General features: G+C 34.7%; 1 protein-coding gene across 1 annotated transcript in view; it reads right to left on the bottom strand.

Moving 5' to 3' along the window:
• LOC146420241 (E3 ubiquitin-protein ligase MYCBP2) overlaps positions 1–27,933 on the bottom strand; it is a gene marked incomplete at its 5' end in the record, with an annotated part of 72,898 nt that overhangs the window by 32,797 nt on the left and 12,168 nt on the right. The window contains 9 exons of the mRNA XM_085048503.1: positions 302–403; positions 7,062–7,223; positions 10,573–10,698; positions 13,379–13,511; positions 14,411–14,635; positions 16,733–16,807; positions 22,760–22,900; positions 23,661–23,777; positions 27,525–27,622. Coding sequence (XP_084904629.1) covers positions 302–403; positions 7,062–7,223; positions 10,573–10,698; positions 13,379–13,511; positions 14,411–14,635; positions 16,733–16,807; positions 22,760–22,900; positions 23,661–23,777; positions 27,525–27,622 — 1,179 coding nt within the window. The remainder of the gene's footprint in view (positions 1–301; positions 404–7,061; positions 7,224–10,572; positions 10,699–13,378; positions 13,512–14,410; positions 14,636–16,732; positions 16,808–22,759; positions 22,901–23,660; positions 23,778–27,524; positions 27,623–27,933) is intronic.

Genomic DNA, 27,933 nt, shown 5'->3' with positions numbered 1-27,933 from the left:
TCTTACACACTTCTTATGCCTATTGTTTGAAAAAAGGTGTAATTAGATTAACAGTCACTTCCCTGTTTACAAAGCAGAGACAGCTAGATTGTGTATCATGGAGTTGCTGCAACTTGGGAAGGCAACACTGAATGATTACATCAGATGAGCTCCCAAGAAATACCAAACTTCAACATTCGCTTTCAAAACATTTTATTACATGAATGAAATGAAAATGAGTGGAGGGAGAAAAAAAACAATCCCAAAACATTTTGCATGTAAAAAATCTGAATAACCTTGCTACGTTGTCATGCATACCCACCCTTCAGTTTGTGAGAGAGAGATGAAATAGCAGAGGCAGGCCCAGCTACATCACTAGTTTTGTATATACGCTCACGAGAAGCAAGGCAGCAGGATGGAGATTCTACAGTGGAAAACAGTTGCACAGAAGCAGCACAGATTCAATGGAAAAGCAGCAAAGATAAAAACAAACATTTTAAATGATTTGCATCTCCTTTGTTAAGTACTCTGAATTCAGTGTTTAGATTCCTACATCAGTTTTAAATGACAGACAGTAATGTGTAGTAGAACGCAGTAGATCAGTTTCTGTGATCTAAAAATGCTGTGATTTCAGTATTAGTTTCTAGGATCTATAAATGTAACATAAGGAGTATAGCCAATGAGATTGATGGTTTATTATAAAAACCAGCAGTGTCTAGTTTTGAACTGAACCCAGGTTTGAAATGCTAACATTTAATCTGTCAATTCAGAGATTAATTATTTAGAACTTCAATATGGCCTTCTAGATGATCAATTTACACATTCTGTAGTGAAAATTAGAGAACATCTAATTTTGTGTTGGAGTCTTATTAATCACTGGAAAGAATGAAATAAAAGATATTAAACACTTTAAAACACTGTTTCCAAAAGTGATTGCACCTCAATGTAATGTTTTGAAAAACATCACTTATGCAATGTGGAGTTCCTCAATACAAGAGACATAACTAGCAGTAGATGAGTGTCTACCACACAGCACATACATGAAAAAATACCTGTATCTGCTCCTAAAAATAATCTTGAATTAAGAAAAATTCTGATGCCATCCAAGATAATTTCAGTAGGGTCTACTGACACCAAATCTGTTAGAAGTACAGCTCTATGAAAATGAAACTTGGAGAGAAATAATAGGGACTTTTTCTTTCAGTCTATAATGTTATTGTTCTAATTTTCCTATTTTTTTCCTGGTTTTAATTTTAAAACCTATTGCATCCTTTGGACAAAATGTAAGTAAAACTCTTACTGAAGTAATAATTGTAAAGAGAATGTGTATGTCAGAAGACACTCTGTACTCCTTCTGTACAAACGGAGTAGGTATAAGGTAGCTGTACTGAAAATAAATAATTTTAATTCCTACACTACTTAAGACATCTTTTTGTCTGGCACTGTATTTACTAACTTATACATATGAATGTACTAACCCTGCTATCTTATGCAATGAGCTATGATTCTAGAGACATTACAATGAGCAGGTGTTCACACATTTGAAGTAAGAATTTCATTCTTTAAAAAAAGAAACTAATCTTTAATTTATCAACACAGTATTAACAGATTTGAGACCAGTATTACCTACTTTTGATACCTACAAATGTTTTGGAGAGACCCAATAACAACAATATAGCTTCTGAGTAACAGGATGTCAGCCTGTCAATTTTTAAAGGTAAAAGGCAGATAAACATTAGGAGCAAAAAAATAGCAGTAGAGGCAAACCTAAAAATGTCAATTTGATACACTGGCATCCCACTCTATAGATAATTAAAATAATTTAAAAAATAAATCTTTACTACATCCACTTTCATGAATGCACACTTATACGTCATTCTTTCATTCTGCGTCTGAATATTTACATTTTACAATGCTGTAACCCAGTGTTGAGCAATGCACTACTACTGCTAAATAATTTCAAGGGGGTTGTAGGTCAAAGAATGACAATCTATGTCTCTCCAGGATAACTGGCCAGCCTCAGGGACCAATATTTTGACCAGGACTCCCTCTTTTTGAAACATCCTCAAAGACAACAAAAACTTGAAATACAAGGCAGGCAGGGCCTGTCTCATGGCCCATTCAAATGTGACAGTGTATCTTTAGTCATGCTCTTTCCTACTACATGGATATAGCTCCACCTTGAAAAGCTACACAATATGGAGGCATAAGAGGCAATTCAATTTCTACAGCAGGATGGAGTCTTTAACAGCTGTGCCTACTTCCTCTGAGGAAAGCTAAGAAGCAAGGCATACCACTAACTGGTTCATTTGAGGCTTCTTTAAACAAGCTATCAAATTGGTAAAATGTCACTGGAAAGTGGAGTTAAGCTCAAGTTTCTTCTGAAATGCCACTTCTTTTCTTCATCATGAGGAAGGAAAGCACTGACCTGCCTTTGCTGTGTTGCCTAAGCAATGGATGCCTCTTCAAAAACAATGTATTCCTCTTTCACTCACTTTTACTGATATGGAAGCTACAATACAGCTGTTAGCTGAATCTCTTCAAGCAATCGATTGATTGCAATCAATGTATCTTTCTTCACCTCCTGAAAATGCCAAATGTCATACTGAAAGCAGGACTAGGACTTTCAAAAAAAATTTTTTTCCATGAATAAAAGAATGCCCTGAAGTAAAAAAATATTAATATTAATATTATTTGAATATTAAAACAAGTATTTGGTATGTGTAAAGTAGGGGAATGAATGAAACCAAAAGCTGAAATATGGTACCATTAGAAAAATATTAGCAATATTCTATACCAAAGGTGGGGTGTTCCAAACCTTGAGCCACTTAAGTTTACTAACTGAAAGAAGCATTCCTGTGCTGGAAGGGTAGATAAAAAAAATAATTCAATGCTTTTCTAATTTGTAACTATAACTTCTGAAGATGTGATAAGAGACAATTATTTCTAAAAAATCACTTGACACAATTTACATTCTTCCTCCAACCTTTACCATACCAGTCCCTCCAAGTATGGTTTTGGATTGACCTGGACAAATGTACGTTTTATATATGTCCTTGCCTATAAAATCTGGAAAGCCTAGGTTATGAGACCATTTAATTTAGCTCAAATTTTCAGGCATGATGCTTTTGCAATATGCAGTATTTGAAAGAACAGTTAGGCCAGTTATCATTGATTTACATGATGATTAAGTAATTTCAGCAGAACACAGAAGAGATCACCATGCCTGGTTGAGAATATTCTCTCCCTTCATTTTACTGAAACACTACCCAGAAGGGTTATGTGCTCCACGTGTGCCTGTCTTTTGTTCCCCTCTACAGTTTTAGAAAATGCAGAGAAGCACTGTGGCTCTAAATGCCATTTAAGCAGCACCTAGATGGGAAAGGAACAAAACCAAAAAGAAACCGACTGCACAATACTGAAGGGATGTATTGAAGGAGCTCCTGACAAGAATGCCAGGAGCTAATTACGGATGGTTGGACTGCAGCTCTACAGTACGGATTGGACAGGAAGCAGCCTGAAGGTCACTGTATTGAACAGCAGCTCAGCACTGCAGCTTCTGCCTGGACCAGGAAGCAGTACCTCAAGCAATATGCCAGGACTGCTTTGGAAGAGGTTGAACATATCAGAAGTCACAGGGGTCCAGAGCTGTTTCAGCCCAGAAATCCAGTCTTCATTTGCAGTATCAGCTCAGGTGTGAGAAAATATGGCATAAAGGTCCAACACTGGTGACTGCAAAGTCTCACACTTCTCTCCTTTACTTCAGAGCTCAACAGCCAATCGTCAAATTTGGTAACTGATGCTGGACAGCATGTCAAGATCCTGTTTCCCTGACTTGCCACATCTGAGGAGATTCATGATCCAGCACATATTGCTGAAGGTTGAGAAACAAGATTTTCCATGATGCTCTAGGCTTCCACACTTACCCTATACTCAGAAATTTGAGTCTTATATGCTTTTAATGAATTTCAGACACAAATAAATCAAGCAAATCAGTAATAATCTTGTGGCTATGGGAGTTGGCAGTCACAAACAAATCTGTTACTGATGATCTTACAAACTTCTCAGAAGCAAGCATAAACAGGCTGCAGTAATTACAGCCTGTTTTGGTCAAATATTTAAAGAAATATACATAAACTTGTGATCTTAAGGGAAAAAAAATTCTTCCTAAGGCTCCAAGTCAACACAGATGTTCTTGTACTCCAAGTATCTTTTGCCATCTCTTCTACCTTTTTTTAACTTTTAGTTGCATACAAGATTGACAAGGAATTAAAATAAATGGCAAGAGTACCTTAATTTTGTCTGTCCCCATGAAAACGAAAACAATCTCTTGTGTAACCTCGTTTGAAAATTAGCAAAGGAATCAAGTAGGACAATAAGCCCTTCACAGAGCTCTATCAAATAATACAAAACTGAGTAACAGAGTTTCCCTTTGTTTTTTTAATAATATCCTTTCTGAAAAAAATTCTTTGATATAACACAGACGTCTTATTATTTATGCTTATATGTTACTTATTTATGATGTGAAAAGAATAACAGAGACACTCTATTTCTTCAAGAATTGTATCTCAGGAACTGCAGTATTTCTGAAAAAAAATAACCAGTGTATCGGAGGATGAAAGGTTCTGACAAGCCCTTTCTCTCTTCCTTAAATGAATGCGCAAACCAAACCAAACCCCAAGCACAGAAACACCTCCTAAAAAACCAGCTAGCTACAAACAGTTCTAAGGAAAACCATAATCTGTCACCAACAAAAAGTATGTTTATATCTGATCAACATTTTTCTTCCTATTATAAAAATCTAAAATAAGGTAATAATTCTAGAGGATATTCAGCAGGATCTTAACTTTCCTCAGAATTATGCTTCCAAAACAAATTTGTCCCCAAGGGTAGAGGTATGTGAGGGAGAACAGAAAATATAAGTACTACTACTTATTGAAGTATAGATTGAACTATTTCAGCTGACTTTTAATCAAGACTGGTATTTAGTATATAACCTCTGCAGACATGGAAACCTAGGCTGGCCCAACTTCTCTCAACTATTAGACTATCATTAGTCCATTTACTATAGCAGTTATTGACTATAAACATTCTTTTTAATTTTAAAATCTAACTTTGCTGCAGGAGGAGTACTTAAGGATGGAGCACATAATTTGAAACTAAAACTAAGCATATCTAGGGCAAAAATTCAATTCACTTGATATGGACTCTTAGGATGTGTTGTTTAATGGATTTAACTTTTAATTACTGTTTGGTAACAGGAGGCTATAAAGTGATTTAGAAATAATGAATTAAAATTGCATACTTAAAATTAGTTTCTGTCACACTTCTATTATAGCTGCTCTAGACTATTGAATGAACAAGTATATGGATATTTCTTACAGGCCTCCCTGACAATATGCTGAATTTGGATGAACTTGCAAATGGAGGATTAACAAATCTGCAGAAGTCTAAGGAAGTTAAACAGGAAATTTTATCACACATTACTCTTAAATTTTGTGAAAACAAAAATGTTAATATTTCTTTCCTTTATGAATAATTTACTTTATCTGCATCAAACCTGACACTGGGTAATAAACTGATTAAAAAAAAAAGCTCTTGTATCAAATCACAGTCAGTACACTAGTTCAGGTTGACAATTTTTGCCCTTCTGGAAGGCAAATAAGCAAACTGGTTGAGACCTTATACTGAGCTAAGATCCCAAATCAGACACAAATTTGAAAAGCTTTTCTAGTTTCATCATTTCTTTATTTGATAGACCACCAGTGCTCCCCCTCACTGGACCAAAAAAGGCTTCTGTTTGAATTGGATCCTTACTGAAACACAAAACATGGGTGTAGCTTACTGAACAGTTTATTTACATCTCTTGGACAGACAAATCCATTGAGCAAGATCTTGTTGGGCAGGTCAAAAAGCAGATGGCTTTTGTTTTCATTCAATATAGGTCTAAATGCTAAAGGACAAATAATCTGAAATCTGAAGTAAAACAATTAGGGTTATTTTTGATGCAAAGCTGAACAACTGACTTTAATTCTGTGAGCAAGAGAAGAACTAAAAGTGATTGGAAAGAATAAACATTTGACAAATTCTCAATTAGGCTATACTGATGCCACTGGCAATCAGCTGTTCTATCTGAGGAGTTTTATTTTGAGCAGAATATTCTGCTTTCAGGATGTCGGTATAAGTCCAGCAAAACTATGGAAGATCCCAGTCAGAATACTGCTGACAGTCCTTGTAAAAGTGAATTAGAAATTTTAACCTAGTTCTCACACGGACTTCACTGTCCCTTCAATGAGCTGAGCTGGACAGATGCAGGACTGCACATGCATAGAGACTGAACTGACTGACAAGGTCCCTCAAGAAAGAGCTGAAGCACTTCAGAGAGACAGTTTGTGGGAAACAGGTGAACTAGTATTCCTGTGACCTGTGCTGTAACTGTTCTGCACATAAGAGAATTTACTGCAGTATCAGCTATCCACCATGAATGCTCAGCTTTTTGTTTTCATTAATCAAAACCAAAAGTTTCCTGTCCTGCCATTAGTAATTGAGTTAGCTGGTATTCACCTCAAGGAGCAAACTTGCATGTCCATGCCGATCCTATGAGCACCCAACAGAAAACTACCTAAACATTTCTTTTGAATAGTGCCAAGTTGTTCCCACTGTCCAGCTACAACCCTGAAGTTAGGAGCAATGACAGAAGTAGAAATTTAGGAGGTAAGAAAAAGTTAATACCTATAACTTACTGCACAGCATTTTTCATGTTAAAACAATTATCAACATTTTGTACTATATGAAATATTTACCTTAATTAAAAATCAGAGTTACCTAAAATATTGGAAACGGACTTTCATGACTTGACTACAGTTAAGAATACATACAAAACCAAAATACTGTCAATATAAAAATTAAAGTTGAACAAGTATACTTCTTTGGGAGCATTACCTCACATGCTTGTGAATCATGAAAAACTTAAAACCAGAAAGGTGCACTGTGGGATGATTAGTAGCTGGTAAGCAACTGACAACAGCAATGTCAAAGCTGCAGAAATGGACTGATGAGGCAGGTAAGGCTGACAAACTTACTCTGAAGCTGTGGCTGAGGCTGCTGGAAGGAAAGGGGCTGTCCGAACACAAATGGACTGTGGACTAGGGAAGAGGGAGGTTTTGCAGCTTGATCAAAGATGGAAGGAGCTGGGAGATTTGGCCGTGACTGAATGGAATTCAGTATGGCACTCAGTTGGTCACCTGTAGTGGGCAAAACAGTCAAAACTACAACCTGTTACCTGTCATTCTCCAGAAAGGCAGAGTAAAATGGCACTCAAAGTTTAAATGATGATAATAGAGAAAGCTCATAAGTTTCATTTAGCCACATACAACTCTGGTTGTGGCTAAGCATAAAGCTCTCACTCCATGCATGGCAACAAAATAACTGGCTTTTAAGATCATGGATATTTTACTGCAACTATTTTAAACATTTCAAAATAGAGATTTATATTTGCCTTGCTAAAAAAATGAAGAGCAGCCAAAGAAAAAACAGAAATCCCTAGCATTTACAATAATACACACATGCAACAGTACATGCAGAAAAAAAGATTAGAAAAACTGATGAGAAGGGAAAGTTAACATGTAATTAGGCTCTGGCAAATGTATTTCTGTGCCAATGCTTTGGTAAATGTTTGCTCATTTTTGCAAATATCTTTCAAAGTATTATCTCATGCTGTTTTTCGAGGTCAGATTGAAGATAATTTAAAAAATCCGTAAGCACCACTTAGGAACTGGAACTGGTTTTCTGAAGAACTACCTACATTTGTTGTGACACAAATGAAGGCCTTCAAAAAACTAGCACGTTAAAAGCCAAGTTTTAATTTCTGAATGCCAATTTTCAAAAACCTCTATGTGAGCATTAGAAATACATGACGCCTCAGTAAGAAGGCCACACCATGTTGTAACTTGAAGTATACTTTGTAAAATGAGGTAGGAGAGACCAAGAATTTGAGAGAATCTCAAGTTTGAACCATCACCAGGCAAATCCTAACAACGTCACTTTATTCTGCAAATTCCTGTAATTTTGATGGCATTGTAGAAAACCTAGTAAAAAAATTTTAGCAGCTAACACAGAATTTACAACATTTTTGGATGACTACCAATTGTCTTTTTAAGGAATTAGAGAAAGACCAGTGGAGGTATCAAACCCTTTGTTACCCTAAGAACTCCAAGGTTGAATTTATTTTCTTGATAATTTAGGTTAAAAAATAAGAAGACAAAAATACCAGAAAAGAGCTGGAATGCCCTTCTAAATAATCATCTACAGGAATCAATAAATCAATTTTCTTTTACTGTTTTGGAAGTAGTATATCTAAAGACTACTGGAATCTGTACTTCTGTAGCTATCATTCCTACCTTAAAAACCCAGAAGTGATTAAACAACCTGGTCTAGGGGGTGTGGACCTAGATGATCTCTGAGGTCCCTTCCAACCCCAGCCACTCCGTGATCTACATGTTTGACAAACTATTATTCTTGAATGCAACATGCCTAACTCCTAAAATAAGTAATTATTTTAAAGGGAAGAACATTTAAGAAGAGGTTGAAAGTCATCTGCCCACAACAATCAAATATGGAGGTGGGTAGGGCCAATCATGAGGAATATTAAAATCTTGCCTGGAACACAGGCAGCTGGAAGAGAGAAGACATACCTAAATTAAACAGATTCATTGTGGAAGTCATGTCTTCTGTCTTACAGGTAATACTGTAAACACAGACCTATTATGTGGATCTTTACATTAGACCAGTCATTTTGAAACCCTCTTTCATGGGACTGAATTTTCATTGAAACTAGGGCATCCCTATAGAAATACTTTTAACAAATAACCACCTAGAAAAGAAGTACTTAATTCAGAAATTGCCCTAAGAGATCGTGCTTGTGCCTTCCATTTTTTATTTTTCATGAAACTCGAAGCTTCTTAGACCTAAGAAAATAGAAAGACTGCATATAAAGTAATGGTACAGCTGAAGAATTCTATTTTTGGGAAAGAAGGACCATTATTCTTTCAATATAGTTACCAAAAACTCTCTGCTCTTGGGCAATTCAGAAGGAAATACAGTATACAGAATTAATAGTCATGTAGCTGAGTTGTTCACTCACACTAAACATCACAGCTTAAGGGTATGTTGAGGAAATAACACATACAAAATGGTATGGAATTCAATGCCAGAAGTTCCAAACTTTCTGTTACTGTATTATCCCAAAGAAACCCCTTTGAAACTGTTTAAGATACAGTAAAGAGAATCAAAATGTCTTCAGAAACCAGGATGCCTATTATCATGGCATATTCATTTCTAAATTTTTTTTTTTTGGACAACACAGAAAAAATTTGTTGTCTTAATATGCTTCTGCAGAAAAAGGAACAGATAATATTTTTGCACTATTACACAATTGACATTGAGAGATAAGCTGTAATACTGCCTCATGTCTTAAATACTTTCACTTTTGTGACTCCATCATTACTCTGTAATGAGTATGGATGAACTGGGAAAAGAAGTTTTAAAAGGCTCTATAAAACAAAAGGAAAATGCTTCAACTTTTCCAGCCTTTGTCCAAACAAGAGTTTCCTATCAAACTGCATGGACAAGTAAGAACCACTCTCTATACAGTACACCACTGTGAAATGATATAAAACTATTTCATGTTGTGACACTAACATTCTAGACTATTTAGGAGTAATTTTTTTCCTAACCTTCTCTCCTTTAAAATAAGTGTTAAGCTATTTTATTTAAGAGACCACAAAGAAATATATGCTGGTGTTAAAAAACACATGCACACCTTAGGCTCCTATTTGTAGTGGCACAGAGAGAGTACAGTGATACAAGAACACAGTAACAGAGCATCATGTTTCAGGCATATTTCACAAGAACATCTGCCTCAACAGAAGTCCCTTCTGTATTATTAAATCTTCTAGAACTAATCAAAAAATGAACAGAAGGCATGCAGATTGAGTTTATTTTGATGGCTGTTACATGTATATTCAGATCTTGCCAACAAAATATACCATGATTACAAGAAAAAGAAACAATTATTTTGTGTCTGTAAAATTAACTAGATTTTATTTATTTCCCAGCAGTTGTACCTGGTATCTATGTGATTGAAAGACAATTTCAGTTTTACAATTTTTTTTTTTAATTTCACAACAAATCTCAAATGGCATGTTTTATCTTGTAAACCCATTAAAGGCACTTAAAAATTGTCAAGACAGATGACAAACATTTCTGGACTTTTTAAAACTTGTGCTTTCTAAATCAAATCGCTTTCTGATTTTGTTTTACAAGTATGAATTTTTCATTTCAGCATTTCAATTTTGTGCCTACCACTACAGAAATCCACAACTAAATTCCAAATCTTTGATGACCCTTTTCACACAGAATACTCAGACTGAGTGAAACTAAAGCAGAGAAAAAAGCAGTTTTAACAGTTTGCAATTCATTGTACTACTGCTTTGGAGAAGACTTGTGGTGCCTAAAAAAGCAGTAAATGAGTAATAAAATATAAGCAAACTTAAGATAAATATAATTTTTAAAAATATGAGTGTAAAAACATACCTTTGTTATTTCCAAGGCCATAGTCAAACCCTTGTCCATTACTACAGCTTGTTCCCTTACTGAAAGCTTGTATTGAAAAAGGACTTGGGGGAGGAGTCTGCACATTTTGATCTAGAAGGACTTGCTCTGTAAAAAAACCACATCACTTTGGAGTTAGACCTCTTAATAACTGATTTACATTAGAAAGACGAGTCACAAAGCAAAAGAGTGATATTTATTTCCACAGACAGTACTCTTCCTCACAACTAAATTCTCTACAAAAAACCTCACATCTGTTCTTCAGAGACCATGCTCTAAAAATATAAAGACAGCTGACTTAATACCATGTAGATTGTTTTTTGACTGAGTTGTTTCTTGCCAGCTTTGCCATTATTTGACACTTGGTTTTTTTCAGTAACACCATTCAGCAGTGTTTACTCTTTGAATTGTTAAAATTCCTTTGACAAAGCAAGGTGGAGAAATGATAATTTTCAGAGTGACAAACTTGGAGCCAATAAGCGTTTAATTGTGGCTATCACCTAATAGTTCAATGGACACAAGATGATTTTTCCTGAAAGATTTGTATCTGTAAATGAATTACTGCAATTTTGTTTTCTGTATGACACTAAAGCAACCTCCAACCTAAACCAACATGAAGTATTTCATAATATTCAAAACTACAGTAGAACTAAACTAAATGAGACAGAACCCCTTTGACTATTTAGATTTACAGAGAAATTACTAACTTAATGTGGTCAGAAGTACCATTCTAACTATGATACATAAGAAAGCATTCAGAAGAAATATCCCAAATGCAGGTTTAAAAGCTCAAGCTGGCACCTCAAAATTTTTTTTTCTTCTAAATGTATGAAAATTGAGATGGATTTAAAAAAAAAAAAAGTCACAAGTCCTCTAAAAGGAATTTTTAAAAAATTATATTTCAGGACAAAACTACATTTCAGAGCATGAACTTCATATAACACATATTCAAGTAAAAAAAAATTACGAGGGAGAAAGCTGGAAATTTAAAGTCAGTTTATAAAACAAAGGATCTAGAATTTTCTCAATCAGAGGCTACTCTAGATCTTACTGAAGTGTTTTAATTGGATACCTGCCTACAGACCTAACTATTCAGTATGACTTTTGGCTTGGCTCTGACAGAAATCCTACTTCATTATGGGAATTTAATGATAATTTTATTAAAGAATTAAAATACGAATGTAATGTGAAAGATGGTGCAAAAAAATAGACATTTGGAAATCTAGCTGGAGCTTCTGCAGATCCTTATTATTTCCCTCTAGCAAATGCATTGAAACTGATGAAAAATTATTTATAACTGATTTCATGGCAAATAAAAACAGTCAGTTTAAAGTAATCTTCAAATATAGCTTAAGTACATTAAGTTTTACATGGTACTGAGGTGGACTAGGATCATAGAACAGGTTGAAAAATCTCAGTAATTGCACATTTAACAGTTTAAACTACTTCAGCTAGATGAACAAGAGACATCCATCTTCATCCTACCTACAAAAAGAGACTCAGCTAGAAAAGATTAAAATAGGTATATTGAGGCATGGGATTCCTGTCAGAAAGTTTCTAAGATGGTATTCCTATGAGCTGCATTGCAAAAAATCCTACTATAGAGTTTTGTCCTCAAAGCCCTAGAACTTGCACTTCTGTTTTTCTGTGAGAGCAATGACATATTCAAAGATGCCCTTCAGTAACAGTACATTAAGCACCAAGAATCTGAAGACATGCCTTCAAACAAGGGTCTTGTTTAAACCCTTCTTGATTTGGGAATTCTTTCTTACAGCACACATATACTTTGAGAAATTGAAGAAAATATGATCTGATAGATCAATTACTGAAGATGAAAAGACTACTTAAAAATGCAAAATACTGTCAAGTTACTTAAATGTATTTCTCAAAATAAGCACTCTTGAATGGAAATTTTTGTACACTGCTAAATTTATTAATTTCAGAGATGATTTTCTACTGGAAAAGCAAACAACCCCATATTAAAACAGAAAATAATGGATTTATCAACCCTATTGTTGAATACATGTGCTTTTAACAATCAGGTACTGTTCCAATTCAAAATTATTTAGTTTCTAGAATCTTTTTGGGCTCTTCAAACACCTTAGAGTGAGACATTAGCAGACACATAGCTATGAAAATAGAAAAGCTCTGGCTTCAAAAGAAGTGTTTGAAGTATTATGTAAACACTTATTTATTTTATGAAAACCTCCTTGTTATTCCCCTTCTTTGCAGAAGGTTTTATACCTGAAAGTCAAGCTGCAAGTGTCTACAGAAAATACTTAAGTATTAGCAAGGAATTACTTTGTTCTAATACAGTAATGTGATATTGTTAGAGTATCTATGTGTGAAATCAGTTTAGGCTCCAAATGTCAAAACCAGAAAAGTGGCAAGGAGTCTGTTAAAATGAATAAATAAGAGGCTGACAGTAAGCGTGACCTAAAAACACAAGCAGAATATGACTGCTGAGGTCAAAGCTTTTCATGAAGACACCTTTTGTAAAACAGATGCATAAAAATTAACCCCACAGCTAACAAAAAAAAGATGGTTAAAATTATTGTCCATAGCCATAGCTGGTACAGAAGAAATCATGGGGAAATATTTTAACTGTTCTTTTAAAAAATCATTTAAAGAGCATTTATAAACAACTTTCAAGTCCAAATGTGCAACATAAATAAAAAACTGAGTAAGATAACGTTATACCTGTTCGAAACTCAGATCTTTCTTTATTGCCCCTGTTAGATTGCTTTTTTAAGTTAATCTAAAAAAATAAAACAAAACAACCACTTGCCATCTTCATGTCGGAGGTACTGGTTTCCACCTCTGTCTCTAGCTAACGACCATGCCTCGCCTTCATCACTTTCACAGAACTCTACCATGCTGTTCTTATCCATTTGCACCCACGTACCTTCTGAATTAGTCACCTGATGCACACACATAAAAAAGCAAAATTTATTGACTTTTCAAATAATTCAGTAGCAAGATTCAGTAAGAAATTACTTACAGTACCTGGAAAGCACATTCAATTTCAATCTTTAACAAAGCAAATGTTAAATAAGTTTCTTAAATTAAGGCCACAGGCTGAGGCAGACTGAAGTACCAAACCTATTTATGGCACATTTACATTTAGGAGTAATTCCAAAAATTTTAGACCTGTTTATGTTCAGAAGAAGCAAAACACCAATACCACAACTTTAGAACATCCAAATAAGCCTAAATAAAAACTCGAGAGAAACAGTCACCAAGATATACTTTGCAATTGATAGTGGCAACAGGAGAATTATAATACCCAGATATACATGAAAAGTTTTTATGAGTATTAATTTAGTTCCTCGTATTATATTTAGGAAATAGCATGACACACTTCATCCTTAAGCCCTTCTTAACCATAAAACACCATAACTGGACAACCCAGAAAACAGCAATAGTTCAGCAACTAAACAAGTTAATACAATCAATACAGAGAAACTCAGGAATTTGTTAAATGGTTAAGTCCTAGGAAAACATTTTGTTAATGAAACAGAATTCTTTCAAAGAATATGACAAAGTAGTAGAAGAAGAATCACAGTTTTGGAAGAAATACTGTAACAGAAATATATAAGTAAGCCCACATAACTACAGTGCAATTTTAACATTATTCCAATCGATGCAAAAAGGCAAAAGACATGACTGCATAAGTACTTATAAACCAAGCTCAAAGGTCAGTATTTATCATGAGGAGGGGAAAAGCAAACCTGTAGAGAGGCAGATTCTTTTGTTGCGTTTACTACTGTTATATACTGGTATCTATGAAGACATGAACTGAAGCTACAAGGATCCATACCTCGCCCACTGCCTTGACTTTGTTTCCCAGAACTAACATTCCAATTGGGATACCTCTAAGGTTAGGGCAGCTTCTGATGTTGTGACCTGATGGGCCAGTCTTCACTACCTTGTACACTCCAGGTCCACCTCGAATGAATGGCATATCTTGTTCTTGCATCACTGCTTCCTGTGGGCAGTGTGAATTTAGGTCTTTGAAAAAATCATCAGCATTAGACCGAGATTCCTGAGAAATTAAAAAAAAAAAGCAAAACAGAACAGAATAAAACCTATTAATACCACCTTTAAACTACTGATATAAGAAATACTTTCTTCAAGACTACAAAGGGTAAATTTCAAAGCTAAAAGAGATCCTAGTTATATTGCTGATTTTTGTGTGGAATGCTAAAAAACTAACTACTACTAAATTGCACATTAATTTAATTACTCCTGACATTAATCTTAAAGCAAAAGCAGTATAAATGTGACCATTTATAGGAAAGTAATAGCTCATATCTAACATTAGAGACAAATTATTTAATCTAACTGCTTTCACTAGGCACTCATCCTTGCTGACATTTCTCAGGATGCATATTCATTCCTCCTGCTCTATTTATGAGATTTTCTTAGTCTGGGGCTATGTAAACAGAATTTGAATATTATATCTCTCCATACGACACGCTTTTTTTGATTTCACATTTAGACTGTATCGTTAATTTAGAATCAAGGTAAAATTATGACAAAGAGGAACAGCAGTACCATAGACTTTTAAATGCACATGTAGTGCATATTTATTGTTTCTACAATGACAACAAAAAAGACCTGAAAATTCATTACACCTCATAGTATTTGCAGATGAAATATATATCCAAGCCTGAAGCAAGAAAACACTTTGAGTTTCTTACCAAGAAAAAGTGGCAGTTACTAAAAGAAGAGAAAAATTAGCATAGATTTTTTTTTGCCAGCCACAGCTTCACAAAAAGGCTTTTGTACAAAAATGTCTGAGGGATGGGAGTAATAAATGTGCATTTATTTCAGAAGAATGCAAGTGAGAAGCAGGAGCAGTTTCTATTATACTGAAAGTCACAGATGCTTTTTAAGAAATATCTGAAAGTTACAAACTACATCATGTCGTACTGGATGAAGTCAGTGGTTCACCTCATTCAGCCTACTGTGTTCAGCAACAGGAGATGCTCTTTAGAAGCAATATAAACATCTTTATTAGTGGTCTGTCCCTTGTATGCCAACAGAATTTAAAAACTTTTTATTATGGATGTTACAAGTTGTACCGTGTTTTCTTAAGTGTTTATTCAAGAATCTGATTTCTCTATATTTCATTTCTTCCTAATATGCTGATAACTTTCTGCCTTGACAATCTCCTGTAACACCACCTTCTAGGAGTTCATTTCCTGCTGTGTGAAAGAATACTTTCTTTCGTCAGATTAACTAAACTTCTGGTTATGTTATTTCCTTTTAAATGAATACAATTTCCTCTCATCTCTTTAGTTATCATGTTTTCAGCATTTTTTGGTATGGAAGTCTGTGCACTATGTCCAGGCATACAGCAGTTTTTTTCAAGAAGCCTTTATACAAAAATGATTCTGTTATGTAAATATGTAACTTACAAAGCAAGTTAATGCAAGCTGAGGTAAACTGGTTCGATGGAAAAAAAAGACAATTTAAACATAGTTTAGATCTTGGCATAATAAAGTTTGCTATTCTAGGGAAAAAGATTCAGTGGACAAACAAGTTTTAAAATCTCTAAACCAAAATGTAGAACACATGATCACTTTCATTACAAAGGTCATACGAAAAACCATCGATCTCAAAACATTGAAGAACTGATATTTAGACAAACACTTCTAATTTAAACAGCTTAACTGTACATAACTTGTTCCTATGATTACATAATTTAAAAAACCCATTTAAATGGGCAGAGTATTGATTAAATATCTGTGGCTTTACTCATACAAGTATCATCTCATTAGATGCTGCAACTTCATATGGAGCCCCCAATAACAGAAAAAAAATTTACCAGTAAATTGTGCACTAAAATGAAAGGCTTTGTTATGTTACTAGGCAATATATCTGAATTTCTAATTTGGTTTGTTAAAAAAAGAGAGCACTACTCATGAATTAATAAAACTTCAATAATCTGCCCTGGTATTTTTTCTCATCTTAGAAGAAAGAGACACAGATACAGCACTCAATGCAAATCTGCTATTTCCTATAAAAATAATTCACAGTAAAACAGAATTCAAAGAATAGTTAGCATAAAGATGAATCATAAGGTGCATTCTGAAAACATGAGATACAGTGTGACTGTTCCTGTAATTTAACTCACCTTAGGGGGTAAAGCTTTGGAAGTCCATGAAAAAAAGTCCAAATCCCTTACTCCTTGGCTAGCATTAAAGACATTCTGAGCAACAAAGTTTGAAAAAAAAAGACATATATCAACAAAGAAATGGGAACAAAGAAATATTGGAGGAAGAAGCTCAAGGTACTATAATGCAAACTTTCTCCTCAAGTAAATTTACTTGTAGAATGTTTTGCAAAAGGGAAAGTTTTGTTTTCCTAATCAAGTCACCTGAGTCCATTGCTCACCATGGCAAATCATCCATTACACAGAAACAGTTTAGTATGTCAGAAGCTGAAAATGGATGTAGTGTGTCATGCCATTTACTGAAATTAAGAGCCAGACATTTCTTATAAAGCTTGAGACTTCATGCACAGAAAATTCCCACATTTCTGTTACAAAGGCACAGTAGTTGGTCCCATCACAAACCGGTTTTCTAGCAAGACAGTCTCCTGGTTTGAAAGACATTTTCAACTAGTGCAGGACAAGTGCACATGGAATTTTAGTCACTAAGTCAGAACCAAGGAAATGCAGAAGGGCTAAGCTCACTGTCGCTGAAAGCAGTTCACTTGCCCAGAATGATTTCACCAGTTTGCACTTCAAAATCGTACTTTTTACCGGAGCCAAAAAATTCAGTGCTATACGAAGAACGATTGGTAAGATTTCATTATTTTTGTAAAACATACAAAGCATTTACTAGTTCGTTATGAATAATCACAAACCAAATCCAGCTGCCAGAGAGATGTCACTAATTTTATAACCAATTGCCCACACTATAGAAATACATGCACTGCTCTTCTGTGTAATTTTTCCTCCCACAAAATAGTGAGGACAGCATTCTTAAATCACTGGAAATATGAAAAAGAAGCCATCTTTTCTCCATAAGCTGGTTTCTACACATTTCAAAGAAATTTTCACTGTTCCTGTTAAACGAAAGAATAGTATATATATGTATAGCAGTGCTCATAATAATATTTATGATGGAATCCCTTTGACAAAGCACCCATTTCATCTATATGAACAGAAGTATCAAAATCTAATTTCCTATCCTATCCTGATACAGAAACTAAATGAAATCCCTGCTCAGCAGCCACATTAATATTTAACAACAGTTACGGCAGTAAATCATTTCAGGCAGAAACAAGTACAAAACACTCTTGGCATGCCTCATCTGTATTCCTTGAAAAAGCACTAGCATGTTAAAAGTAAGTAAATCTACTCTTATCAAATGATAGAAGCAAATCACCTACTATATACTGCTTGCAAACATCCAGTTTCAGTAATACAAATGATTTGCCATTTTGACTAAAAGAGGGAACATGTCAAAGCACAAGCATTTCTGTAGATTTGAGTACCTTTACCCAGAATTGAAGGAGACAGCAATGCACTGGAGATATATGCTTTGGGGCACTGGGAAAGGTGGGGAGGGTGTTAGGAAGAAGAGCAAAGTAAAGGCTTACAAATTTGGCAGAAAACTGCAGCAACTATAAAAAAAGCCTGTATTTGCTTAATGAATGTACTTCATAAGAACCCAACCTACTTAAACGGATTATACTACTTTGCAGCATATCTCCTATTTTCTGATGGACTTCCACTGAGAAACATGGACTACCCATAGCTAAAATATTTGGGTATCATTTCAAAGATCTATTTTTCTCCATCATATAGCTCTATGTGTAAAATATACAAGGGAAACTGACATCAGTGAAATGGGACCATGCCAGCTTAGAAATACCAAGATGATCAAACTAGAAGCTCTCCTTTGCTCTGGGAGCTCGAGAACTTCCTGGCTCTTATAACACTATATAGCAGTTTAGATGAATAGATCAGGCATCTATTTGAGAACAAAGTTTGCATTCTGAAGAAACTACTAGATAGAAGCTTTGTATTTAGTCCTTATGCTACCATCTGTAGATGTAGTTAATGCTTTCACTTAGGACGTCACTTTCCAAGAACTTAAACTAATTTTGGAAATTCATACTTTTCCCAATACATTTTAAATTTTAGAGATTTAAAAAAATTGTTTTGCCATGAAAAATCATCAGACTATTAGGAAGTATTTAAAATCTCGCTTATTATTTTCCAAAACTAAGGCTTATCTTAAACAGCCATCTTGACATTTTATCCAGCATATTTTTGCTCTCCCATTGCCTTCTACCATGCTTAAAACAACAGCAAAGATCTTTTGTCAATGTCTTTCCATGTTTCCACAGAACATTCAGCTTCCTGAGGTTCTGTGAACAAACACTGGAACCTACATACTAATTTTGCTTCTTTCTTCCACTGCAATAATGGTTTGAAAAACTTGCAGTTTCTCAATCCTTGACTGCCTATGGGGGCTGGGAAGATCTAATATTGTAGCTGGGCATCAGGGTACAATATTCCTTCTTATAAAGTTTTATATTTGAAATGAAATAACAAGAACTTACTTAGAACGTGATTTTTAAAAGGAAAAGTTCCAGCGCTTGACCAAGATAAAATTCTATTCCTTCCTAGTGTGCACTGTTTTATATCATATGTAACTTTCTACTAAGTACTGTGTGTAACCATGAATATGTAACTATCTGAATAAGGAACTTAAGCAGTATGTTTTCAAAAACAAATACCTGAATATCAAAAGACAGAAGGAAAAATAACTACCAGAGATGGACACAGCTTATCCAAGATCACAATCTATTAAAATCACAAACTCAAAATTGTATTACCTACAATGGATTGGATGCACAATTTCAGATGAGAGACTGCAAAGCAGTTTGTTGTGAAAGGACAACAGCAACAAGAGCTGAAGACTTTCTAAGAAGGTAAATGACCACAGCTCAAATAAATAAAACCCTGGTAACTACCATGGATCTCTACTTTCCTATGATCACATCTATAAATATAATAGCTTTGATAAAAATAGAGAAAGTGCATTTATGAGATCCACAATACTCAGTGTTTGCTTTATCATAAAATATCTAGTTAATGCTAATAAATATACATAAAATACAGATACAATATATACGTCAGGGTGAAAAGAGGTCACAACACTGCTGAGAGCCTTTACTGTTTTTCATTTGTTCATTGCTCCATAGTACACTAAAGAAACAGAAAAAAAATTTTTTTCTAAAAAATACACTTGAGGGATTGATTATAAAAAACCTGTATATTTAAACATGACAAAGTAATGTAATTGGAGATAAGTCTGCACACCCAACAGAGTTGAATAAAAATGAAGTCTAGTAAAAGTATTGTGACATCTATTTGAACATGGAGTACAATGCCTAACTCAGCCATCTGATTTTCCATTTGCACTTTCAGTCATATGAAAGACTTTCTTCTGACTTCTTTTTAAGCCAAAACTGGATGAACAGCTTGGCTCCAAAAAATCTTGTACATGAACAATTTTCTTTATACTGTATTCTGCTCATCATGTCATTCAGCTACCAAAATCAACAGAATTAAGCAAATATAAATGTTCACAATTTAATCTATCAAGACTTCAACATTTATTACTTATTTGAACATCCTCTTCTGAGTAAGTCATTAATCTCTAGAGGACTGCACCAATCAAATTTGACAACTTACAAAACAGCCTTTTTTTTTTTGGACAATTCAGAAAAAAAAAAAAGCCAAAGTATTTTCAATTTAGTAATCACTGTAAAAGATATTTTAAAAGTTTCTACCAAGAAAGTAGTATCTGTGCAGAGAAAGTATCTAGTAAGAAAGCAGTATATGCTAGACTAGCATGCTGTGAAGACTTAAGGCATTCAAAAGTCAGCCTCTGAAGCTTGACTTACATTTTGTCACCTTTAAGACATATGTGTCAGACAACTATTTTCTTCTCTTTATCCTCTTATTATTATGAATCAATCCAACAAATCTTATTCCTTATATATTGTCATAATGAAATTCAATTGTTTCTGGACATGCTAAGTCCTCTTAAAAATCTGAAAACGAAAGATGTGCAAAGAAACTTTTACCTGCAAGTAGCTCAAAGCACATCTCTTTCACATGCCTGCATTGTTATAACAGTTGCTTTCATAAGCCTTTTGCTGTGTTGGCTGCCACTCACTCAGCAGAAGCTAAGAAAGCAGGTGACTTTTAATTTATGTCATTCACACATATGACTGGCAGCCAAAAAAGAAAATCAAGCATATCTTACACCTCCTAATAGTCTAAATGTAACAAAGCTAATTCACAAGAGTGTTTAAAAAAACGGCCAAAACAAGAGAGAATCTTTAATCTGAACTTTACAGATACAGAGAATGAAAAGTTTGAAAACTGAATGTTGCTTTTCACATTTGATTGTACCTGACCTCCTTATTCAAATTAAATTTGAATTCTCAGAATTATCAAGACTGAATGTTCAGTTATTCATGACAGACATTTCCTTCCAGGCTTCTCTCAGAGAGCACAGCCTATGCTTTCCCTAGAACTGCATGTATACCAGAGCTGCATGACACATGCAAACCAGGAAGTTTTTGCTAACCACAGACAACTGCTGAGCTGAAAAATATTCCCTTCAACAAGTAAAAAGGTATTAAAGATAGCTAAACTAAACTAAAAAAACCCCCAGCATAAAAAAACCCACAAAAACTCAAATAACTAAGAAAAATCTTAGTTTTCTGAATGTAATACCCATCTAGACATACAGTACTTACTGAAGTAAATTACTTAGTCAAGATGAATTCACTTTTATCATGGTGAAATGGTAAAATTCAACTATTGCACGGAAATATTAGTATTTCATGGAAGTATAATATAGCAATTTTCAAACAGGTACCGATTTCTAAGGCAAAAAATACAGGCAAGAATTTAAACAAAGCTTTTTTTCCCCATGTTTTCATATATTCTACAACAGACTAGAAAAACACTGTGATGACAGGCATATTTGAGTGACTCATTTCGGAGCACAGAAATAATTTGCTTCCCAAATGCAAATTTAAAATAATTTCCCCAACAAGCATTCCAGTGAAAGAGATCTACAAATAGAAGTATATCCACAAATAATTTGTAGACAAGAAGAGCTATTCACATCATATAACAGTATTTGTCGGAACAGCCACAGGGGATTATGAATTTCCAGATTTAGCTACTAGCAAATAGCCCAATTTCACTGGAACTGGGAATATCTCCATTCTTCTATAACCAAAAACCACAAACAGCGTATTACTGGTTGCAGGTGTTTAATTTAATGAAATATTTCCTAACCATCTTCAATTGCAGCAGCAGCTCACTCATCATATAAGATGACAAATCAAACCTAAATAGCAGCACTTGCAATTAGATCTGAATACCACATTCTGCCCATTCTGGGGAATGCATGAAAAGAGATGAGCCAGAAAGGCCTGTACTTTCATAAATCTTTTGAGAAACATTGGTTTGGCTAATATAGTTTTTCCTTTTTATCTTTTACACTTTTCTGAAAAACGTATCTTGTTTCCAGAAAACATATAACCTTTAAACTGTACTGATGATGATCACCAATTAAGTTATTCAAATAAATTATGCTTACTTTTATTATAAATTAAATGGTTGTCTTGAAGCTCTGGGATTCTTTGATTAGTTGATAAAGTGATAACTTAATGATTCAGGTGTAAAATTAAAAAAAAAAATTCCACAAAACCCAGAGGCTAAAGAACTTTTTGTTTTGAAAAGCATCAATTATTTTGGTTCACTGTAGGCTGCAAGGCTCTTCTGAAATCATGGCACCAGTGGACCACTTCACAGACAATGTAATCTAGCATGAGAAACACCTGATGCAGACCACAATACTATTCTGCTTTTTTTATAGCAGTCCTTGCACTTCTGTTTCTCTTCTAGGAGAAGAGGCTTCAACATAAAAAGCCTCTTACCTTTCTACACTCCACCCTCATTACACAATAACCCTCCAAAATGCAAACATGTATAAGGTTGTATTTGATAATTAAAATATCATTTACCTCAGGACTTTTTGCAGCCTTAATTAAAGAAAGTCTGGTAATGAGGATAGAGTGTACTTTTGGATATTTTTCAAAGGCACCTTTTACTTACGTCAACAGGTACCAGAAGGCTCTTGCCAAGATGTTGGTTAAAAGACAGACACCAGGCTTCAGTGTAACCATTCATGTTAGGAACATACTTCTTTATTGTTTCATCATTCAGCCTCAGCCAAACACCATCATCATTGTGGATCTATGGGAAACAAGCAACAAGAACGAGCCATGCCCTCCTGTAACTGTTCTGTAGCTAGCAAGGATTAACAGACTTCAGGCAGACAATAGCAGCAAAGAAGCAATGATCTTTACAATGCTGACGGAATGTAAGCACAGCTAAAGAGGAATGTTGACGAAATCAGAATTCCAAATCAATGGGAAGCATCTTTCTATAAGTCAGGGTGTGAAGACAAATTTAAATCAGATCATGCAGTAATAAGAATTGCTTTGAAACAAAAGAGGAAAGAAAGTCAAGCCTTCATAAGCTTCACAAATTCCCCACTTCATATTTTTCCATTGCTGCAATGACTTAGTAAATTGCAAAAATATTCCTTGTATATGAAGTTTTATTGTAAGAAAAATACATGCATAATAGTCTAAAACACTAGTAGTGATCTTTCAGATCAGTAAGTGAAAGATGTAACAAAAAGGACATCTACATCTGAATTTTTGAGTGGAATTGAAATAGTAAGCAGTGAAAAGCTAAATCTTAAGAGGTATTATAAAATGAACTGCAGGAATTTTCTTTCCTTCTATCAGAGTCTCAAATGTTTGTTACACAGGTCTTGAAGTAAGTAAATTAGAAGGAAATGACAGCTTAAATTAGTAAATTTAGATTTTTGCAATTTATGGTCTTCAGTTGTATATGTCAGCATCTAAACACGGAAAAAAGCCCATTACTTGCATGAATTACCTTTACATCTTAGCTCAATTTTCAACAGAAATGTCTTATTGATTACCTCGTCAATGAAAGTGATGGATCCATTGACTTTCACTATGCCTATCTGCTCACTCTGAAGGGAAGGGTGGCTACGGATACGAAGCCCTGCACTGTCCTTGGCCACAAATTTGCGAACCTAAGAGAAGCAAAGAAAGAAAGTAAGGAAGAAAAAAAATTGGAACAGAGCTCTCAGAGTAAAAAGAAATAGGTTTAACAGATTCTGAAATGCCAGTGACAAGACAGCAGTCTTAAGAGTTACAGTTTGTTGCTAGTTTCCCATGGCTGCTGTGTATAATTTCACTTTTTTTATTATAATCAATAGAATTAAAGTGTTCCAAACAATCATAATGTAAGCATGCATTGACTCAGTCTTGGAAATATTAGTGTTATTTTCTACAATAATCAATACAAGCTTCTGATTCTTTTAACACACACATTTTATTCACTGCTGAAAATTTCACCAGATCTGCCTTCTCAATTTTATTATTTCTCCTAACTGATCAGTCTGGAATTACCATTTCTCAGTTTTGCTACTGTAGTATTGTCTTTAGTCAGTTTTCTGATCAAAATGTGGATATTTTCCTTAGCTCCAGAGTTTAACTAGCCATTTTAAAATAAAATGATCTTTCTAATAATTATTTCAACAGTTTATCTTTTCTTCACAGGAAGGTTACAGCAGAGGCTCCACGCTATTAGGTGGACTTACTACAGGCCCCCCAAATCCCCCAGGTGTTATTCACTATCACTTTTTTTACCATTCAAACATTATCAGGCACCTGTCTCATAGAGAACAAATGTAAGCTATCCTATTGGTCTCTTAAAACCAGAGATGCATATATTCTATACATATGGCTTAAAAACATTTTCTTGGAAGGTTATTTTCAAACTCCACAGGTGAAAGTGATAAAAGCATCAATGGAAGTATGGATTTCATCTATAACTTAACATAAAGCACAAAATTATATGGAAGGAATAAACACAGTGATACATAATGAAAGGTAACAGCCAAGTGCATGAATCTTTTTCCCCTGAAGAAATTATTTAAGAAATGCTATTTATTCTGAGGCTAATTTTAAAAACAAAATACAAAACCAACAAAACCCCAAAACCAGAAGCATGTAAGGGATTTCACACAATTTACTCCAAAATGTGCAAGGTTTTGCGTATTAACAATCCTCTTACTCATAAGATATAGATTCTCGCAACAGACAAAACTACGACTCTCAAGGTCCTTGTACAAGTATAAAGCTGAATCACTGCTGACAGCATTCTCAACACAGACAAGCCTATGAACAAAGCCTTTCATTTCTGACCATGATGAAAAACTTAATTGCCTGTGTCTTCCTTCTGATATAAAACCTCTTTGCTTGGAACGTTTCTGTATAGCACTGTATATGATTTTGTAACCCTGTCCCGTAACACCTCTATAGCCAGTTTTTCCACAGAGAATACACGAGCTGGATTCCAACTAAAGAACTGACTATAGCAGAAAGGCTGAGCAATTAAGATTTACATCACTCCTACAGTGCACACCAGCTTTCAAGAGCTTTGTTGCTGTGATTTCTTATTTGACACAACTGCAAAGAGGTACACCTCACAAAACAGAAAAGGGTTTTTGTATAGGATAAACCAACCCTAACAAAGGGTTAGGGATGAGAAAAAAAGCCCCCAGCTCAGAGCTTTTGGGTTTGATGGTTGCTCTTGAGTTTTGCAATTAATTCTAGTTACTTGTTAAGTTGTATCAGGACAGTAGAAACCATCAAAACATGTTAGTGACCAATTATTCTGCTATCAGTCTTGCACCTTCAAATTCAGCTAAATTAGGATCATTTTCTTCTAGTTGGTTCCAACTACCCTAAATTACATCACATAGCTTGAAAGATAATGTTTTCCTCAGTAAGATGTGGAATGAAGCTTCCTGCAATTCGTTAATTTAAGCTTTGCAGCTAATATAGAGGCAGCAATTCTTATGGCTCATATAGCCCAGGTTGAATAAAGATCACTATCATCATATCCTTCAGATTCTATACCTGACTTCAAATAACAGAATGAAGAACACAGAAAATCATACAATTGTACCCATTTTCAACTTACAATTCGAGTAAGGTTTGGCTACAAAACTGGGATGTTCCAATGCCTCAATGAAAATATTTTGGTGTTTCTGGTTGAGAATCAATCACCACTAAGAATGCACTGTTAGAGTCCTTTGGTTATAACTATCTGAAATTTCATGCTGACAAAGATGATGAAGAAGCTTTTAGAGCTCAACTAAACCCTTTTTCTCAGCAAAATGTGGTTTGGTATATTGGACTGTCTCTGGCTGATACATGTCTAATCTGCATTCTTGGCTTCAGAAACATAGAGCACAGTATAATTATTACCTTTCTGTCTTGTCATACTGCTGTTCACACACAAAGAATTAACCTAACCTGATTTGTTATGTAATTTATTATGACAGAAGAAAGGCAACTGAGTAAATGATTTACCATGAAAGGTCCAGTTTAATTTTTCAGCAGGCTCTATAGACACTATGTACAAGACAAAGATGGCTCCTTTTTCAAAGAGACTACAGCTTGGAACCAGAAACTAGACATGCAAGTAGAACAAGACAGGGAGAGGATTAAACGCTACATAATGTCTCTGAACACCAGAGGACTGACTTTTGTCAAGTACTTTTAAATATCATGAAGACTGTTCCTTGACCACATAGAGTTATTACATATGAACAAGTCATCCCAATTTCCACTGTAATAACTGAGAAGAAAAACAGAACTTCTGTTCAGCAATTTATCTCATATCGAACCAGACTCTCTCAACTTGAGGACAGCAAAACAACACACATGATGATCAGCTTGGGTGGAGCTGTGCAAGATACATCTCCCTCAGTAGGAATTGGGAATTCTAATTAAGATAATGAACTAACCAGGAAGTCTTCCTTCCAAGAGAAGGGAGAAAGTCTAAAAGAAGCTTTTTGGGGAGAAAATGCAAAGGAGATCCAGTGAGGGATAAATGTTGCACTGAAACTAAAAGTACATTTATTTTTGAGGCATGGCTGCAGGGAAAAGGAATCTTGTTAGTGACAGAAGCTGGATGCATTTTAAAGACTGAGGAACCATACAACAAAGTTACCATCTCTGGATTATCCTGATATCTAGAAATCAGGATGCACTGCATAGGTAAAAAGTTGTCCAAAACTTGATCCTTTATGTAATCCCTTTTGTACATTTGTTAACCATCTTACCAATTTTAGTAAGACAGGGAACGACAACCTTGTGGAATTTCAGAATACCACACACCTGGGTATTTTCCTTATATCACTGCCACCCATTTCAGCTTACTTGCTTTATTTGTGTCTACTTTAGTCCTTCAGGGTGGAATGATAGGGTGAAATGGGAAATGTCAAAAGCTACAGAGACGATACCTTTAAAAAACTGTCACACCATTCTAAGAAAAACTATCAGTAAGAGACTGGTTATAGATTTCGTATTGACTGAAGCTGCTTATGACAAAACACACAAGATCTTTGTAAAGTTGTCTGCACAATTAATTTCATAGTACAATACAGAATAAAAAGAACTAATAATAGTTCAAAATTCTGTCTGTGGCTTTAATAATAGCTGTGCATTGTTTGTGTGACACGGCAAGGCAAAGGCAGTCTCTGTGGAGCTTCTAAAAGTTTTAGGAATGCATATATAGAAAGCAAATGAAATGAATTTGTTTCATTTTATCCAGTACATAAATTTCAGTTTATATAGCACTTTGAAGTGACCTGCAAAAATCCTTAAGTCTGCAGCACTACAATATGATAAAGTATATATTAAACAATAATAAAATCCCACCCAAACATAACTATCTGGTTTTGGGTTTTTTCAGTTCTCCAAACCTTGTTTGGCTGAGGCTCTGCTTTCGGTTTAATAAGTTGGGTTCCAGGAGGTATCATTCCTTTTGGAGGATCTTTTACTTTCACTTCTAGCCCAGCATCTATAAGCAAACAAAGACAAAGTTAAAAAAAAAATAAAAGGGGATATATTAGTTAAACAGTAACTACAGTTTATCTGTGCTACAACTCAGAGTAAACAAAATAACCACTTATCTCTCTGCCAAAATCAACATTTGCAGTTGCTTCATGGTGCAAGGTATTAATTTTTGAACATTTCTATTTTCCCATGTGGAAATTTACAGAGATGTAGTTTCATGTTGTTATTAGACATCTGTCACACTGTATGTACAAAGCACTACCAGGTACTTTTATAACTTACAGCGTCTGTAGGGTTATGTTTCAAGCAATGATC

Source organism: Lichenostomus cassidix, unplaced genomic scaffold (assembly GCF_008360975.1).
Source record: "Lichenostomus cassidix isolate B80296 unplaced genomic scaffold, HeHo_3.0 HiC_scaffold_466, whole genome shotgun sequence".
NCBI lineage: Eukaryota > Metazoa > Chordata > Aves > Passeriformes > Meliphagidae > Lichenostomus > Lichenostomus cassidix.
This window is presented reverse-complemented; position numbering and strand designations above follow the sequence as displayed.